Source organism: Podarcis cretensis, assembly GCF_951804945.1.
Source record: "Podarcis cretensis genome assembly, chromosome: 9".
In the NCBI taxonomy this organism is placed as follows: domain Eukaryota; kingdom Metazoa; phylum Chordata; class Lepidosauria; order Squamata; family Lacertidae; genus Podarcis; species Podarcis cretensis.
The window spans coordinates 53200273-53218271 of record NC_137178.1 but is presented as its reverse complement, the minus strand read 5'-3'; the positions used below and the strand labels follow the sequence as shown (position 1 = coordinate 53218271).

The following is a 17999-nucleotide window of genomic DNA, read 5'->3' as shown; positions in this document are numbered from 1 at the left end:
TGACATGGTCAAGGCCTTGGGGTGCCCAGCAGATTCTCCCTGCTCAGTGGATCTCTATGTTTTAACACATATTGCTCATAGGTAAAGGTAAAGGTACCCCTGCCCGTACGGGCCAGTCTTGACAGACTCTGGGGTTGTGCGCCCATCTCACTTAAGAGGCCAGGGGCCAGCGCTGTCCGGAGACACTTCCGGGTCACGTGGCCAGCGTGACATCGCTGCTCTGGTGAGCCAGAGCCGCACACGGAAACGCCGTTTACCTTCCCGCTGGTAAGCGGTCCCTATTTATCTACTTGCACCCGGAGGTGCTTTCGAACTGCTAGGTTGGCAGGCGCTGGGACCGAGCAGCGGGAGCGCACCCCGCCGCAGGGATTCGAACCGCCGACCTTTCGATCGGCAAGCCCTAGGCGCTGAGGCTTTAACCCACAGCGCCACCTGCGTCCCTATATTGCTCATAAAGCTCCTCTAAGTTTCCCAAAACAGCTTTGTTATGTGGCATCAGAGAGGCCTCTTTTCAAGTACTTCACTTGGGTGCCTAAAACTGGTGACATGATTCTCTTGAGTACATGCTGTTTGTTTTATTCTACCAGAGGAATTTAGATCTTTGTGAGCTCCTCTTTAAATAGGAGAAAGTATAATCTACCTGGAAAGAAACCTGGCATTACCACCTTGAAGCCTCCTCAGCTTTCATGGCTTAAACTAGACAAGAGAACTTGTCACTTCAAGTGAAAAGAGGATCAGAAAGATGAGATGAGCGCATCACAATGGCGATAATCCAATTACTGTAATTAAGGAATCGTCACATACCAGTTCATCTGTAAACAGGATCCTTTATTTTCAACTTTAGATCTTCTGAAAGCGTCCCTTCCGACACAATTTATATATATACAAAAACTATTATTGTTTCTTTAAAATTTGCCCTTTCCCCTAAATTTCATAACAATTTAATTACCAAAACTGCATATTTTTAAAAATCAAGTTTATTCAAATAGAATATTTACAACCTGTCACTATGTACCAAAGCTGGGGGAGTTTATTCAAGTAAGTATAAAACATTATATATTTTTAATATATGTGCATGTAGTTACTGTATGGTTTGAAATATGTATCTTCTTAATCAGGTCATAAACAGGTCTTCTTGATTAGCATATATTTAACACTGAATCTGAACAGAAAGGAGAAAAATATAGTGAAAATATATAGACTTGACGCTGTCCTAATGAGAGTCCATAGATGCTCCCAAAATTGTGGCTTCTAATACCGAAAGAAATATACAAAATATATTGAAATGAATATACAAAAATGAGTTTCTTTAGTAACAAAATAAGAGACCCTGTGTGATAATGCCTGTTTTCCCCAAATTTGTTTACACTGGATTTACTAAGGGACCATAGTGATAAAGTAATTGAACTTATCTCTTTCTTTTTGGTTGCCCTATTTTGTATGTGCCAAAGCCAAAGAGATTGAGAAGGAATCCTCTTAGTCCTACACACACACGGACACTTTGATAACCTGTACAGTCATAAATCTCTCCTCTGTTGAGTGAGCTGATCACTCACACCTTTTGTCTATTCCAGGTGATTTGATAGATGAAGCATGAATCAAAATGTAGAGTAGGCAGGGGTACTCATGTCTATTTCCCAGACAATATAAGCAGTAAACAACTAAGTTTCACACAGAGTAGACCCACTGAAACCAATGAACATGAGGTTGGATCCATTAATTTCAGCTCTATTCTGAGTAAAATAGGGAGGGGAAGGGATGAGAAGAAATGAGGTGAGTCAGCACTGAAAACTCAGAATGAAAAACTACATAACATTTTTTTAAACAAACTTTTTTTCAACAATACAGATACATTTTTATAAACCTGTTAACTCTATATGCCTATTAACTATCACAAGAGACAGCCAATCCACCATATATTATTTAACTGTCATACCATTATCTACCCTAGGCATCAAGCCTTATCTACATTTTCTGCCTCCAAGCCCTGTATTTTCCAGCAAGAGGTATCAAGACTGCCTGCTGTAGAACAACTTTTCTCCTGTGGGAAGAAGACACAGCAGAGGGCGTTAAACAGAGCTCTCATCTGCCTGGGTAAATGATTTTCCCTTTCAAGTCTCTGTCTCCTCCTATGGGGTGGTGAGGAGGGATGTTGAGGCTACTATCTCTATCCTCTAGAACACTTTGGAAAGTTCTACATTCATTAGGTAACAATTTATATTTTTCCTGCATTCATATTATATATTTTGGGTAGCATTTTGACTGCTAATTCAAGCATACAAAATAATTTACTGTAATCCTTTTAAAAATGTCATAGTACCCTGTTACTAGTTTTAAGTGCCAATTTTAACTGCTGGTAAAATGCACCATGACGGTCTTTCTGTACTGGCCACTCCAAGATGCAGCGAGATTTGAACATCGCTCTTCGTAAGCAGAGTGCGTTTTTCAATTTGTAATCAGGAATGTCATGCCGAAAAACTAGAATGATGGAATCCCGACTCTGTTCAATGGCTTGCCGTAAGGCATGATACACTTTGAACCTGGACAGAAGACAAAGGGGATGAGAGCTAATTTGGGACATGACAATATTTCACTTACAAATGTATGCAATTGTTCATTTTCTCTTACGATGTAGTGACTCTGAGTCAATGGCAAAATGCTAACAAAAACAATCAATGTTCACAGAATAGGGCATGGGTAGGCAAACTAAGGCCCCGGGGCCGGACCTGGCCCAATCGCCTTCTAAATCCGGCCCGCGGACGGTCCTGGAATCAGCGTGTTTTTACATGAGTAGAATGTGCCCTTTTATTTAAAATGCATCTCTGGGTTATTTGTGGGGCATAGGAATCCATTCATTCCCCCCCCTCTAAAATATAGTCCAGCCCCCCACAAGGTCTGAGGGGCAGTGGACTGGCCCCCTGCTGAAAACGTTTGCTGACCCCTGGAATAGGGTATTCAGGTGGTCTTGTTTTTAGCTGAGGGTGTGATTATAATTGCACTCTACTTATGGTGCCCATGGTTCTACCCCATTGCAACCCTGTGAGGTAGAGGTTAGGCTGAGAGGCAGTGATCATTTTTTCCATGAAAACTGTTTCCAGAAGTGTTGAGATTCTGCCATGAACCGCATGCAAGCAGTTATGAAAGAGAAGTCAAGGACAGCTTGGGAACAACCTGCAACTGCTTTGAAGCCACATTTGTTTTAAGCCACAGCTTCTTCATGCCACAGCCAGTCAAGGAAGGATCTTGCAACAATCATGCAAATGTTATGATGCCCTGTAGCTAATATGTTTTGGCTATGTGACAAGATCAAATAATTTGGACTGAATGCCAGAAGCATTGCCCTTACTCTAAATGCACGAACACTGCCACCTCTGTTTGCAACCTTCCCTAAATATATGAGAGTGGTCCCACCCCCAGCTTGTGACCTCTCAAACCCTAGTTGCAAGAGCAAATAGTTATTATCCTCAGGGATGGTTCCCGATTCTCGAATCCTGACAATCTGAGTGCGACATATGGATTGCCTGCAAAGAGACTTGGTACAGTGCAATATATTATCACCTATACCTGCTCACAAAAGGAAGAATGGATTTAAGGCATTTGAGACACCAAGAAAATACATCAATTCAAATCATTATTTGAATTGTTGTGTTTCCAGTTTTGAGTTTGCAACAATTTAACCATTTATTTCCAATTTTATAATTCACTTTTTCCTGTACAAGTGTGCATGCAAAAGTACAGCCCAGAAGGGGTCAAGCCTTTGTGAGTGTCCTAATAAAATTTCCCAAAAGCTCAAAGACCTTGTAAGATTTGCACCACCTTATAAGACTTCCACCACTATCTTCTCCTTTCCCAGCCTCTTAGGGCCCTTACAGAACATCTTTTCCACCTGGGGACTGGGACAGAAGCTAAAAGTCCCAGAAACTGTGGCAGGAAACTGACACTGCATTCCTCGTTTCCCCCAAAGAGACAGCCCCAAAGATTCTTTGACTGAGAATCACACCAATTTAAAGGTTGGAAGCTAGTTTAAGATAGTAGTGAAGACATGCTCTAAAAACAACAACAAACAAATGGAATGTCAGTTATTAAAATAATTTTAGCTTACCTTTTGCACCATGGATCTTTTAAGAGATGTTCAGTTACAACAAATATAATTTTCCTGCTCCTTTTTATACTGTCGATGATTGCTTCGAATTCAGATATCCCAGCTTCAAAATCTCGTTCTTCCAAGCAAAACCTAATTTCTGGTTGACTGTTTTCTTCAAGAGGAATAAAGTTTTTGGATACCCAGTTCCTGTCTTTTTTGGCATGAATGATATAGGCATCATAATCAAAATGTAGCAGTGGCCTGTCTAATTTTCTGTGGCCAAAGACTCTGTTTACAGTCACACTCCAGAGAAATTTGATTCTCCACCCTTCAAAGTGGACGAGTAGGACTACAAAGATGAGGAGCAGTACCAAAGAAGTGCTCACAATGTAGACCAATTTAAAGGGTGCACTATCACATGGCGAGGTATCAAACTGTGTAATCCTGTTAGCATGATATTTAGAAGGGGTGTTGCAGATATAATTATTTAATCCTTGGATATATGTTATGCTTCCATTGAGCCAATTAACAAACCAAGCTATACTGTCACAAGTGCAGTCGAAAGGATTGCCCTCCATATTTATTTCCTTCAGATTTGTGAAAATTCGCTCAAACACATTTTCGTCAACAGCTGTGATAAGGTTCTTCTCTAGGAAGAGTGAGCTCAGAGATGCCAGTTCATCAAAGACAAACTTTGGAAACAAATTAAAGTTATTTTTTCCAAAATTCAAGCTTCTTAATTGAGATAAGCCACTGAAAACCTTTCCTGGAATCTCATCAAAGCCATTGGATTCTAAATCAAGTAAACGCAGGTTTCTAAGACCTTTTAAGAACAGAACAGGGCCATCTGGGTTGGCGTGCTTCCACAGTCGATCCAGATTATTATGCTGCAAATCCAGAATTTCAAGCTGGTGGAGTCCATCAAATATCTCCTCTCTCATATTAGCTATGTTGTTGTTACCAAGATCTAGGATAGTCAAATTGCTTAACTTACGGAATGGTGAGGGAGAGATGGCAAGATTACTGCAACCAACCTTTCTGAGTCTCAGCTTTCTAAGGGTTGGAGTGAAAGTGAATGATTCACTTGTCAAATTCAGATGACTATTGTAAGAAAGATAGAGAGTCTCAATATTACTGAGACCTTGAAATTCATGGCCAGTGAGGTCCTGCTTAATATTATTTAAACCTAAATCCAGAGATGTTAATTGTCCCAACCAAGAAAAGGCCCCAGCCTTCATATAAGTGATTCCACATTTTGTTAGGTTGAGAAACTGCAATGAAGAATTAGCAAGAGATGAAAAGGTTTTCTCTGTTACTACAGTCAGATTGCACTCGCTTAAACTCAAGTTTTTCAAATTTTCTAAACCTTTAAATGTATTAGGGGTAATTTCCAGAAGTTTATTGCCATCCATAATAAGGCACTCTAAATGTTTTAACCACTGGAAAGCAGAATCATTAATTTTTTTTATATTAGAGTTTTTCAAATTCAGATAATTTACATTGTGCAACCCATAGAGGGAATGAGAATATATATATCTAATATTATTATTCATTAGATTCAAACTCTCTAAATTTTCAAAATAGACAAAAGAACCATTTTCAATGTGAGACAAATCATTTTTAGATAGGTCTAAAATTGTGAGGTTTGTTTCTTTCATTCCACTGAAAGTTGAGTTGGAAATCTGTGAAAGCTGCACATGGCTCAGTGAAAGATTCTGAATTCTTGTTCCTGATAATTCAGAACTAAGATTCTTTGTGCGATCAGGTCCCAATGGAACATTGTCAAGGAGAAGACCATAGAGATTACCAATAGCACGGAAACATCCTGGATGAAACTAGAAAGATACAAAACAATGGGGTTACAAAATCAGTGGCTGCATGAAATTAGCCCTGGACTGAAATATTCAGCTTATTCTGTTTCGGGATGTGTGTGACTGATTAATGGCAGAATTTTGTTGGGGGAAAACAGTATTTGTCATAATGTAGCATTGTTCCCATTGGGCCTTTCTGTAAGGGTGCACAGTTTACAGGCACCATGCCACCTTGGGGGCCCTTTCTTTCTTCCCATATCACATCCAGCCTACAGGAACCCAGCCCTCAGATGAAGAGAGACAAGCAGGTTGGCAGGCACATGCACAAGACCACAACCACAGGTGTTCTTCTGGAAAGATGTTCTAGCCATTGTGGCCTGTAGTTGGGCCTCTGAGCTAACTGTCTTCCAGTCTTCTCTCTTGTTCTTGCAGTAGCAACAGCTGAATCACTGTGGGCTGGATGAAAACAGTCCAGCCACCATGGCCACAAGGAAAATGAAAGAGAAAACTGGGAGGCAGGGCTCTTTCCAGACATTGTCCAAAAATTCATAGTAATTCTAATTCATTGCTTATCTTCAACTTGTTCATACAGTGGTACCTCGGGTTACATACGCTTCAGGTTACATATGCTTCAGGTTACAGACTCCGCTAACCCAGAAATAGTACCTCGGGTTAAGAACTTTGCTTCAGGATGAGAACAGAAATCGTGTTCCAGCGGCAACAGGAGGCCCTATTAGCTAAAGTGGTGCTTCACGTTAAGAACAGTTTCAGGTTAAGAACAGACCTCCAGAACGAATTAAGTACTTAACCCGAGGTACCACTGTATTTAGTTTCAACTCTATGTAAGCTGTGTTCCCTCTTATGCAACAGGACATGCTAATCAAAATTCTTTAAGCTGCCAATCATATAAAGAAAACAGCGAATATATTAGTATTTTTACCTATAAGGTATTTAAACAACTACTCATTTATCAAATTCATTTTTAAATAACACAAACCAGTATTATAGCCTGCTAAGGTTATCCTAACTGAATACAACTAACATCTGTACAACTAACATCAATAAAACAAGCCCAGTTGTATGACATTTACCTGCATTGGGGGGTTTGATGACAAGTCCAGTTTTTTTAACGAAGAGTTTCTAAGAAAGTCTAGGTCTTCTTTCCTCAATTCAGTAATTTTATTCTGAGACATCACAAGTTCCTGAAGACTCTCCAGCTGTTGCTGGGAGCCTAGTCTGGGAGTACTTAAATGATTGTGAGAGACATCGAGCAAACTCAATTTCTGAGGAAGACAAAGGAGGAGAAAGTTATGTCTTTTCCCTCATCTCACAACTGACTGCATAGCTTTTAAACTCAGTTTTACACTGTCTGGTTAGAACATGTCAAACAATGACTACAGCATGTTTGAAACGCTGTTTCAGATTGCATCAAGTTTTATCAGTTAACGCTATCACCCTTTTAAGCTTGTAATCCTTAGGTGTCATGAAATAAAATATAATAATTCTATCATGGGAAAGGATGGATGATATCTTTATCCACTAAATGTATTTCAATACTATAGCTTTCAAACTTTCTTTCTGCACAGGATACATGGGGATTGTGCTTAATTTTCTCTTTTTCTCTCTGTGTGCAAAGAATTTACATTTGTATTCACAAATGACAAGTTCAAGATTCCTCAGGAGAAGTCATGAAAGTCACCTTTCTAATTCAAATGTGCTAGGTAGACAGGTCCTAGAAGTTTGTATATATTTTGAGTGAATTTAATTCTAGGATTTCAGCTAGATAACTCAGTTGGTTAGAGTGTGGTGCTGATAATATGCTAAAGTTGCAGATTCAATCCTGTAAGGGATAGCTGTTTTAAGGTCCAGTGGCTCGTCCTTGAACCTGGACAATAAATGGTATGCTTTCAAACTGCTAGGTTGGCAGAAGCTGGGAGAGAGTAACAGGAGCTCACCCCATCACATGGATTTGAACCGCTGACCTTCTCATCAACAAGCTCAAGAGACTCAGTGGTTTAGACCACAGCACCACCCGTGTCCCTTATAGGCTCTAATGACAAGGAGGAGGCATATATAAGAGTATTTATTTCATTGTGTACTCATCTTTAGGTTGAATCCTGGAATCTTTGAATAAAGGATCTCAGGCCCATCTGGAAAATACCTCTACCGTGGTGCCTCGCAAGACGAAAAGAATCCGTTCCGCGAGTCTCTTCGTCTTGCGGTTTTTTCATCTTGCGAAGCAAGCCCTTTGACAGCTTAGCAGATTAGCGCTATTAGCGGCTTAGCGGATCAGCTGATAAGTGGCTTAGCGGCTTAGAAAAAGGGGGGGGGAACCCGCAGGAACTCGCAAGACATTTTCATCTTGCGAAGCAAGCCCATAGGAAATTCATTTTGCGAAGCATCTCCAAAACGGAAAACCCTTTCGTCTAGCGGGTTTTCCGTCTTGTGAGGCATTCGTCTTGCGGGGCACCACTGTACTTGATAAATTGGATAAGTGCTGCCAGTAAAAAATAACTATTAGCCAGACAGATGGATCCATGATCTGATTTTGTGTAAGGCAACTACTTACTGACATGTCTTACCCACCCCTCTTCCCTGGTGATCTGAATTTGACTCGGCCATCATCCAAGTTCATGTGCAAAATCACAGGTGAAAGTTGCTTCTTACCTTCAGATTGATGAAAGGCTCATTTTTTATTTCCAGTATATTGAAGCCCAAATTAAGTTCTTTCAGATTGCCGCAGTGAATAAAAACATCGTCAGGAAATTTATGCAGCTGATTATGTCCCAGCTTCAAAACTTTTAACAAAGGCAAATTCAAGCACAGTTCTTGGTGCAGTTTAGAGATGGTGTTGAATCCTACATTTAAGTAAACAAGCTGTCCATACTTTGTAAGGTTTGCAGGTGGAAGTGTTTTTAGCTGGTTATGGGAAAGATCCAAAACTGTTATGTTGGTTGGGAGATCAGAGGGAATCTGAGTCAACTTTAAATGACTACAGTCTGCTGTACTATCTGTAATTTTGCAAACGCTCCCAGCTGATTCACAGTGAACCCAGATGGTCAAGAGGGTGAAAGACAAGCATATCCAATAAATAAAAGGCTTCCTCATTTTCCTGAAAAAGAAGGTGCACATTTAACATTAATGTTTGCTTTTCGATAGATAAAATAAAATACAGGCTGAAGAAATGCAAGTAAGGCTCAATAATTTATATTTCTGAGATACAGTGGTACCTCAGGTTAAGTACTTAATTCGTTCCAGAGGTTTGTTCTTAACCTGAAACTGTTCTTAACCTGAAGCACCACTTTAGCTAATGGGGCCTCCTGCTGCTGCCGCGCCACCGGAGCCCAATTTCTGTTCTCATCCTGAAGCAAAGTTCTTAACCTGAAGCACTATTTCTGGGTTAGCAGAGTCTGTAACCTGAAGCGTATGTAACCTGAAGCGTATGTAACCCGAGGTACCACTGTACATCATCTAACCTACAGCTGACAACCTTAACACTACCATCCTTTGTGTCTTAAATGATCACATATAGAGAAAGTTGAATACTGGATATATAAATGAGAGGGAAGGAATGTTTCCTCTCCCTCATCCATCTCCATGGTATGCTCAAATCTGTCTCTTCCCAAGCATTTCCTCCAGGTGAGATGACAGGTAGGAAAGCTGAGTAAGGTCAGGTCATAACAAGGAAATGTGTTCTCTCCCTTGAGCAGTTTGCCTTCTAGAGGAGGTCAGTAGGAAACACGGGCTAGATGTGCACCAAAGAACAGAAACGTAAGTGGTGACTTAGGTTTAGCTTTTAGGAAAGCATGTATGGAAAACAGAGAGAAATTGTGAAGAAGCAAAGGAAGGGCCTTCCCCCCTACTTCTTTGGTATCTCTTCTTGCCCCTCAGGTAGCACAAATTAAATAAGATTGGCTAGGTAGAGAGTGGCCAATGTTTTTGGCAGGGCCCACAGTTGTGTGTACAAAGCCTTGGTTCAACTGCAGTGCTGAACAAAAGGAAAGGAAATATCTTAGGACATTTAAGCAAATCAATTGCTGGCTTTGATTTTCTCTCTCACACATCAGATCCCACCGGTGCCTAGCTGGGTATTTTGACTAGCAGGCTTAAGCACTGGGACCAGCATAGCCAGTGTGGCTTACAGGGGGTAAGTGTGTTGAATATGTATGCCTGATACTGATAGAAGGGGAGGGATTCTATACAGTTTGACATCTGCTTTTAAGTTCCTCTCCTTGTTTCATGGCCACAAGTTTCAAAGTTCTGTTTATTAAAAAAGATCCTAGTGTTAACCTTGATGCAATATTCTTATACCCCAAATGCTTATCATGCTGTTTTCTGCGTACACTTTATACCTTTGAAGCACATTCAAAGCAATTTCCCTGCTCAAAGCATTCTGGGCACTGTAGTTTGTTAAGCGTTGCTGGGAATTCCAGCTCTGTGAGAGGTAAACCACAGTGCCCAGAATTATTTGAGGGAAAGAATGTACTTTAATAGCTTGGAGCATAAATGGCTTCCTTTGCATTGGGTATGATGGAGTTCTGCTTACCTGAATCAGAATTAATGTCATTCTGAAAGACCATCAGCACCTTACTGGAAAACAGGCTTGCAAGCTACCAAGCATGTTCACTCATCATTTCATCTTGGAAAGCCAGGACCATTTCCCCAGAACCACTTCTGTACACAATGGAGGAAGCAACAGGTCCTGGCTTTGCACTAATCTTTTGTCATTCACATAATGGACCAGTCTGGGGGAGAGGGGTTAGGAAGTGCAGAATTAAGGACCCCAAAAGGGTAGAGTAGCTGTCATGAAGCCAGTAAGATGCAACAAGCTAATGAGTGCAAAGAGGATCTAAGTATAGCAGGAGCTTAGGCTAAAAGGCTGTTCAGTATGGTTTAGAACAGTGGCTCTCAAACACTTTTTCTCATGGAGCACTTGGAAATTGCTGTGGGTCTTGGTTTTTCTGCCATAGAATTCAAACTGTGATCTAAGAGTGGCTAGGATAACCCAGCCAGATGGGCAGGGTTTTAATAATAATAATATACAATATACAATATAAAAATAAAATATGCAATAAAAATATGCAATTAAAAATCAACATGGACATTTAACATGACGGGTGTGCTATCTCCTGTCTTCAGCCACAAATCCACAGATATAATGCAAACCACCTGAGTGAAGCTCGTGGATTACAATTTTGGAAACCCTAGTATAAAAATCTGAGAAATGAAGTAGGGTGCTAATTGAAACAAATCCTATGTAAACTGGAAGGGTAGGATGGGACCTACCAATACTTTTCATTGGTACCTTATCTGTCTGCAAGGCACACTTCCTGCTTTCTGGTGCTTGTCTTTGGTAAATCACAGTCCCTAATTTGCCTTTAAAAAACAACTACAACCCAGGACTACCCTTCCACTATATTAGTAAGCTGACCATAAAAAGGAAACTGTTGGGACTAGCAATCCTGCTTCAGAAGCCAGTGGCTTTTGCAAACTAAAGGCTGATCCAGAGCACCTTGCTTATTCAGCATTCATCCTGATTTGCTTGCTCAAAGCTGGGGAGACTATGACCAGTCTATACTGAACCCTCACCTTGATTTGCTTATTGGAGCAGTTATATAACAATGCACATTCGTACAGATTTGCTTGAGGGGTGTTGACATGTCTCCCTGCTAATCATTCACTCAACCCACACTTTTCAGTGCAATTCCCCCATCACTTTCCTAACAACAAGTCCATTAAATAAAAAAGTGGGTTTGTGGCACTGGGCCAAACATAGGACTTTAGTTGTGCAAACCTAAATTTCCAATGTCTTCCTCAAAATAGGGTGCAATTCCCCTTGAACAATTCCTCTTAACAAGCGGGGCTGCCAGTTTTTCAAGCCTCCAGCACTTGGGACCGTTTAACCCACGATTGTGATCTGCAGGAAGCCACAACTGAAGCACAGTAGCAAAGGATTGGTTAGTAAGCTGGCAACACTCCACCAGCAGGCAGAAATGTGCTTTCAGCAGTTTGTTACACTGAAAATAGAAGGAAGGATGACCATGGAGTCTTTGCTGTATACCACTTGTCACCTGCAAAATACTGAAGGATCTAACAAGTGGAGAGAGCCTGAACAAACCTGAACTGAACTTCTCCAGCTGCAGCTATGAACCCTGAAATCTGGAACCTCCTCAGCTGAAGCCTTTGCATGTTTTTATTCAGCAGTAAACATCCCAGAAGCAAACACTGATTTTAAGAGAACTGGTCGCACTGGTGGATGATCTCCGGCAGGCTAGGGACAAAGGTGAGAGCTGTTTCCTAGTTCTGCTGGATCTCTCAGCGGCGTTTGATACCATCGACCATAACATCCTTCTGGACTGTCTTGAGGGGCTGGGAGCTGGGGGCACTGTCATACAGTGGTTCCGCTCCTTCCTCCTGGGCCATGTTCAGAAAGTGGTGGGGGGGGATGAGTGTTCAGACCCCTGGGCTCTCACTTGTGGGGTGCCTCAGGGTTCTGCCCTCTCCCCCATGCTTTTCAACATTTACATGCAGCTGCTGGGAGAGATCATCAGGAGGTTTGGGCTGGGTGTTCATCAGTATGCGGATGATACCCAGCTCTACCTCTCTTTTAAATCAGAACCAGTGAAGGGCCTGTGTGAGTGTCTAGAGGCGGTTGGAGGATGGATGGCGGCTAACAGATTGAGGTTGAATCCTGACAAGACAGAAGTGCTGTTTTGGGGGGACAGGAGGCGGGCAGGTGTGGAGGATTCCCTGGTCCTGAATGGGGTAACTGTGCCCCTGAAGGACCAGGTGAGCAGCCAGGGAGTCATTTTGGACTCACAGCTGTCCATGGAGGCACAGGTCAAATCTGTGTCCAGGGCAGCTGTTTACCAGCTCCATCTGGTACGTAGGCTGAGACCCTACCTGCCCGCGGACTGTCTCGCCAAAGTGGTGCATGCTCTGGTTATCTCCCGCTTGGACTACTGCAATGCACTCTACGTGGGGCTACCTTTGAAGGTGACTCGGAAACTACAACTAATCCAGAATGCGGCAGCTAGACTGGTGACTGGGGGCGGCCGCCGAGACCATATAACACCGGTCTTGAAAGACCTACATTGGCTCCCAGTATGTTTCCGAGCACAATTCAAAGTGTTGGTGCTGACCTTTAAAGCCCTAAACGGCCTCGGTCCAGTATACCTGAAGTAGCGTCTCCACTCCCATCGTTCTGCCCGGACGCTGAGGTCCAGCGCCGAAGGCCTTCTGGCGGTTCCCTCATTGCGAGAAGCAAAGCTACAGGGAACCAGGCAGAGGACCTTCTCGGTAGTGGCGCCCGCCTTGTGGAACGCCCTCCCATCAGATGTCAAAGAGATAAACAACTACCTGACATTCAGAAGACATCTTAAGGCAGCCCTGTTCAGGGAAGTTTTTAACGTGTGATATTTTACTGTATTTTTGGTTTCTATGGAAGCCGCCCAGAGTGGCTGGGGAGGCCCAGCCAGATGGGCGGTGTATAAATAATAAATTATTATTATTAATTATTATTATTATTATTATTATTATTATTATTATTATTATTCACTACACTAGATTTCACTACCACAGATCATGGGAACAAGACCCTTGAAACAGGTTAATATAAATATTGCAGATTACAATGTGGCTAGGATTTTCATGTTAACCTTCGGGGGAGCTCTCCTCTTCTTTAACGATCTACTTCTTGGGACCTGGGAAGGGGCTGTCTCTTCTTGATTTTAAGCTCTTTTTCTTGTTTTTAATCAAAAGACCTTGATTTCTGGCAAGGGTGGGCTCAAACTGTATATCCACACCACTGCCCAAACTGGAGAAAGTTTGAGCAACACCAGACTATACAGAATATACCTTCCTAAACTCTCAAAACAAATACTTGTTTCTTTTCTGTGGAGTTACTGCAGAGGAAAAGTGTGTTGCTTCCTCTTCTTTTTTTATTCCAGCTTAGTTTCCTTTGAAGTCTGCCAAAATTGCTACAACATTCTAAACATCCCTCTTTGAATGCCGGTTTTTTTTGTTTGTTTTGTTTGTTTTTGCACTCCAACTAGAATACAATGCTTTTTAAAAAATTGCAAGACTGAAACTGAGTTCAGGCATGAATGAAGGGCCTGCAGGAGGCTGGAAGGAATGAAGGAATTCTGTTCTGAAAGCTGGCCCACAAAAAATAACTACAATGATAATTATACTTACTTTATCTTTCTTTGCAGCCTGATTGTTCTCCACTCTGTTCAAGCAACTTCAGAAGCTGATCAACACATTCCTGGCACTGCAGTTCTTTGCTAACTATCTCCCAAACTTTCTCTTAAATATACCAGGAACTCAAAGAAGCCCGCACAATCTGACTCATCTGGAACAAAGGAAAGAAGGCAGGACACTGCAGTGGCAAGAAAAGCAGGAAGAAAGGAGCAAGCCTCCTACTTTCGTTTTCCCACCTCCTGCTCTGCAAACTTCAAGCACAGCCCATCTGTTTGGCTCACTTCCTTGTTCTCCTCTGCACTTTAGAACTTTCAGATAGTACATGTTAAGTGACCCACAACAAAAATTTCACCCTTTAAGATTTGCTTTTCTTGGTAAAACACACTTGCACACACAAATGGAGCATGTTTTTAAAGCATGCTGAGGATTATTATTATTATTTAGATTTCTTACCTGCCCTTCACTACAAGATTCCATGCTGTGCTATGGCAATTTAAATTCATTATTAAAACAGTTTGAAACAAATTACAACCACAGGAATAAGATACATATATCTGTTGTCAAAGGCCAGGGTAAACAGGATTGAAAATACCCTTACTTTAGCACTTAGGGAGTTTGAGAGCAGTTTTCTTTATGCTGCATGCAGCCAACGAAAACAAATCTTTAATCATGCTTTATTCAGCCCATTGAATCGACCTGATCTATATAACAGGGAATGGACACGGGTGGCGCTGTGGGTTAAACCACAGAGCCTAGGACTTGCCGATGAGAAGGTCAGCGGTTTGAATCCCCACGACGAGGTGAGCTCCCGTCGCTCGGTCCCTGCTCCTGTCAACCTAGCAGTTTGAAAGCACATCAAAGTGCAAGTAGATAAATAGGTACCACTCCAGCGGAAAGGTAAACGGTGTTTCCATGTGCTGCTCTGGTTCACCAGAAGTGGCTTAGTCATGCTGGCCACATGATCCAGAAGCTGTACGCTGGCTCCTTCGGCCAATAAAGCGAGATGAGCACCGCAACCCCAGAGTCAGTCACGACTGGACCTAGTGGTCAGGGGTCCCTTTACCTTTTATATAACAGGGAGGAACCTCTCCCTCCACCATATGCATTCCTTGCTTAGGGTAGAGCACCACTCAGGTTATGAAGAATGCCACAGAAGAATGGTCTCTACTGCCCTATAATTGGCAATGGACTTGTTGCTGCTCATGCATGCATTTATTTATTTTTAATTTTGCTGCTCATGCATGCATTCTCCTCAAAATGCCATCCAATCCCCACCCCAAAGTAACCTGGATTAAATGGGAAGATATATGGAATTAGGACTGGTTTTTTAAAAAACCTTCTTCACAGGGCTGCTGATGCTAATCATGTGGAACTCCAGAGTAAATATATATATAACAAAATTAAAACCAGAAAATAATACCAAACTATATAAATATATCTGCACTTACCCCAGCAGGCAAAACATCAAGGGAAACCAAGGGAAAGGCAACCATCCCATCAATACAGTAAGAGCTGTTTGACTGACAGTAAGAGCTGTTTGACAGTAAGAGCTGTTTGTGGGGGAGTAAGGAAGAGGAGATTGTTAGCCGCTTTGAGACTCCTTCAGGTAGTGATAAAGTGGGATATCAAATCCAAACTCTTCTTCTCCTTCTACGACTTTGCAGGGCCGTTGCAGCAAAGTGAGGTTTGTCGGATGGACTCAGAATCCATATTAATCCACACGATGGCTTGATAGGAATAAGAAAAGCAAGTTGTTGACAGGATACCTTGATTCCACACCAGCTTAGGAAAACCTAGGAGGCACGGTATGCAATTGTATTTGTACCATGTATTCCCCATTAGAATGTGTGCCACATAACTGTGGCCTTCACCCCACACTGTTCTGCAGCCCTAAACTGAATCACTTCACCCAAGGTGAGGGTTGGTTGTTTGTTACAAAAAATGAGAAAATACAGGAGATCAGAGCTCTCTGTTCTCTTGGCCAGCCTGACTCAATTTCACTGGCTAATTGGAAGGGGAAGAGAGATTTTACTCTGATACTAAAGCTGTAACTGATTAATCTACCACACATACCTGTAATGGATAGAGATGATTAGGCCATGATTATTCCTTAAGAGACAACATACTACGGCTATTTTGATTGGGACCAAAATTGTAACAGGGGTGAGTATATAATGTATGTATTATGTACTTTTTTGTGATTTTGTGATTTTATCTTGTGAACCACCCTGAGACCTGTGGGCATAGGGTGGTATACTACTATTACTATTGTTACTAATAATAATTCATTCCAAAATATGAATGTTTAATATAAAATAAAAGGTAAAAGCTGTAGTTATTTTAAGCTATTAATAATAATAATAATAATAAAGTGGAATAAGTTCTTTCGTTTCCTTGCCTTGCCACTCGAGGCAGAAAATGAAAGAAGTGGCATTTCATGTGTAAGGAAGTATCTTTTTGTATGCATGATACTGTCTGAATGTTGTCCTGCACACTCATAAAGAGCTTCCCACTTTTGTCTGGTTTACCAGTTTGCGGTGGGCTTTTTTTTAAAGCATTAAACAACAGTATCAGGATCACTTCCCATTTGAGGCTGCATGTACACCAATGGTTTGTATTCATGTACTGGGATCCACATGAAGTGCTACATAATCGGTTCCAACATTTAACTGTCATTTTCCTGAGTGTATTCATCTCATGCATGGGGGAAATGTGGCTATCCCAGCAAGTGACCTCATGGTGGGGAAAATCAGGGGCAATTATTCGGCATATATGGCACTTGTCATCTAATTGAGATTTCAAGGCTGTATATCCCTGCATTGCAAGGGGTTGGACGAGATGATCCTCAGGGTCCCTTCCAACTCTATGATTCTATGAGATATCTTTGAGACAGCACTGTGCCTAAGAAGGCTCTCAAATTATACAGCCCTCTAGTTTTTCCTTTCATGTTGAGAAGTTGTCTTTAACTGCTGAAGGGTCCTCATGGCCATGTTTCTTGAGATTGCAATGATATTATTAGAAGGGATATGGTATCAGCAGTGCCCACTAGACCTGGTTGAGGTCATGAGGGCATTGCCAATGGGGCCACTGAGCATGGCCAAGGTGTACTAGTTTTCTCCCTATCTTGCAAAGATACTGTGAAAATTTAAGAACTGCATTGTTACAAATACTTAGTACCTTACTAAACTATGTGTCAGGAGTGTGTGTGGGAGCCAGGCCCTGTGACCAGTAGGACTTTGCAGGACTGGGGCCTTCCTAAGTTTGTTCTGAAGAGGAAAGGCATGGCCGCACAGGTGAGGCTGATTGGTAACTCACAGCACCTGGCAGCAAGAGCCAGGAAGGAATATAAGGTCAGCATTTCCCTTCAGCTCTTTACCACAGCAACATGTTCCCTGCCTTGCTGCGTTTGGCTCCTTGACTCCTTGCTTCTTGATACTTGGACCCCTGACTTTGTGACTCCTTGCTTCCTGACCCTTGGCTTCCTGACTCCTCGCTTCTGGACTCCTGTTCCTGCTCCCACCCCGCCATATTGTCCCTGGTCCTGACGTCCCCAGCCAGGACTTTGATCGCCCATGAACCGGACCATGACACTACAGTATATGCTATGATGGTAAGCTATGAGATGCCCCCCCCCAAAAAAGTCTGCACACACTTTGGTATTCAAATGAATTTTGCTCAGAGTAGACCCGCTTTTAATAACCATGACTGAGTTAGAACTATTAATTTCAATAGGCCACCTATAGTGTGTTGTGATCAGAATAATAATGATAATGAATGAGATAACAAAAGCATCCAGCAGCGCGCACAGGCTGCAGTCTTAACCCCAGTACTGCTATAATGATGCCAGTGATAACATTGGTTAAAAACATCTCCTCCAAAGTAAATGGAAAACTTAGGAACAC

The 17999-nt window shown here is 41.9% G+C and overlaps 1 protein-coding gene across 2 annotated transcripts in view; it reads right to left on the bottom strand.

Moving 5' to 3' along the window:
- Window positions 1-811: 811 nt before the first annotated feature.
- Window positions 812-17999, bottom strand: part of TLR3 (toll like receptor 3) — a 72317-nt gene continuing 55129 nt past the window's right edge. The window contains exons 2-6 of one of the 2 annotated variants that reach the window (XM_079990010.1): window positions 14092-14248; window positions 8563-9007; window positions 6987-7178; window positions 4103-5919; window positions 812-2540 (exon numbers count right to left, since the gene is read on the bottom strand). In XM_079990010.1, coding sequence (XP_079846136.1) covers window positions 2312-2540; window positions 4103-5919; window positions 6987-7178; window positions 8563-9003 — 2679 coding nt within the window. In that variant the 5' untranslated portion in view covers window positions 9004-9007; window positions 14092-14248 and the 3' untranslated portion in view covers window positions 812-2311. Of the gene's footprint in view, window positions 2541-4102; window positions 5920-6986; window positions 7179-8562; window positions 9043-14091; window positions 14249-17999 lie in introns of those variants that run through there. The other variant, XM_079990009.1, reaches the window with a different exon arrangement.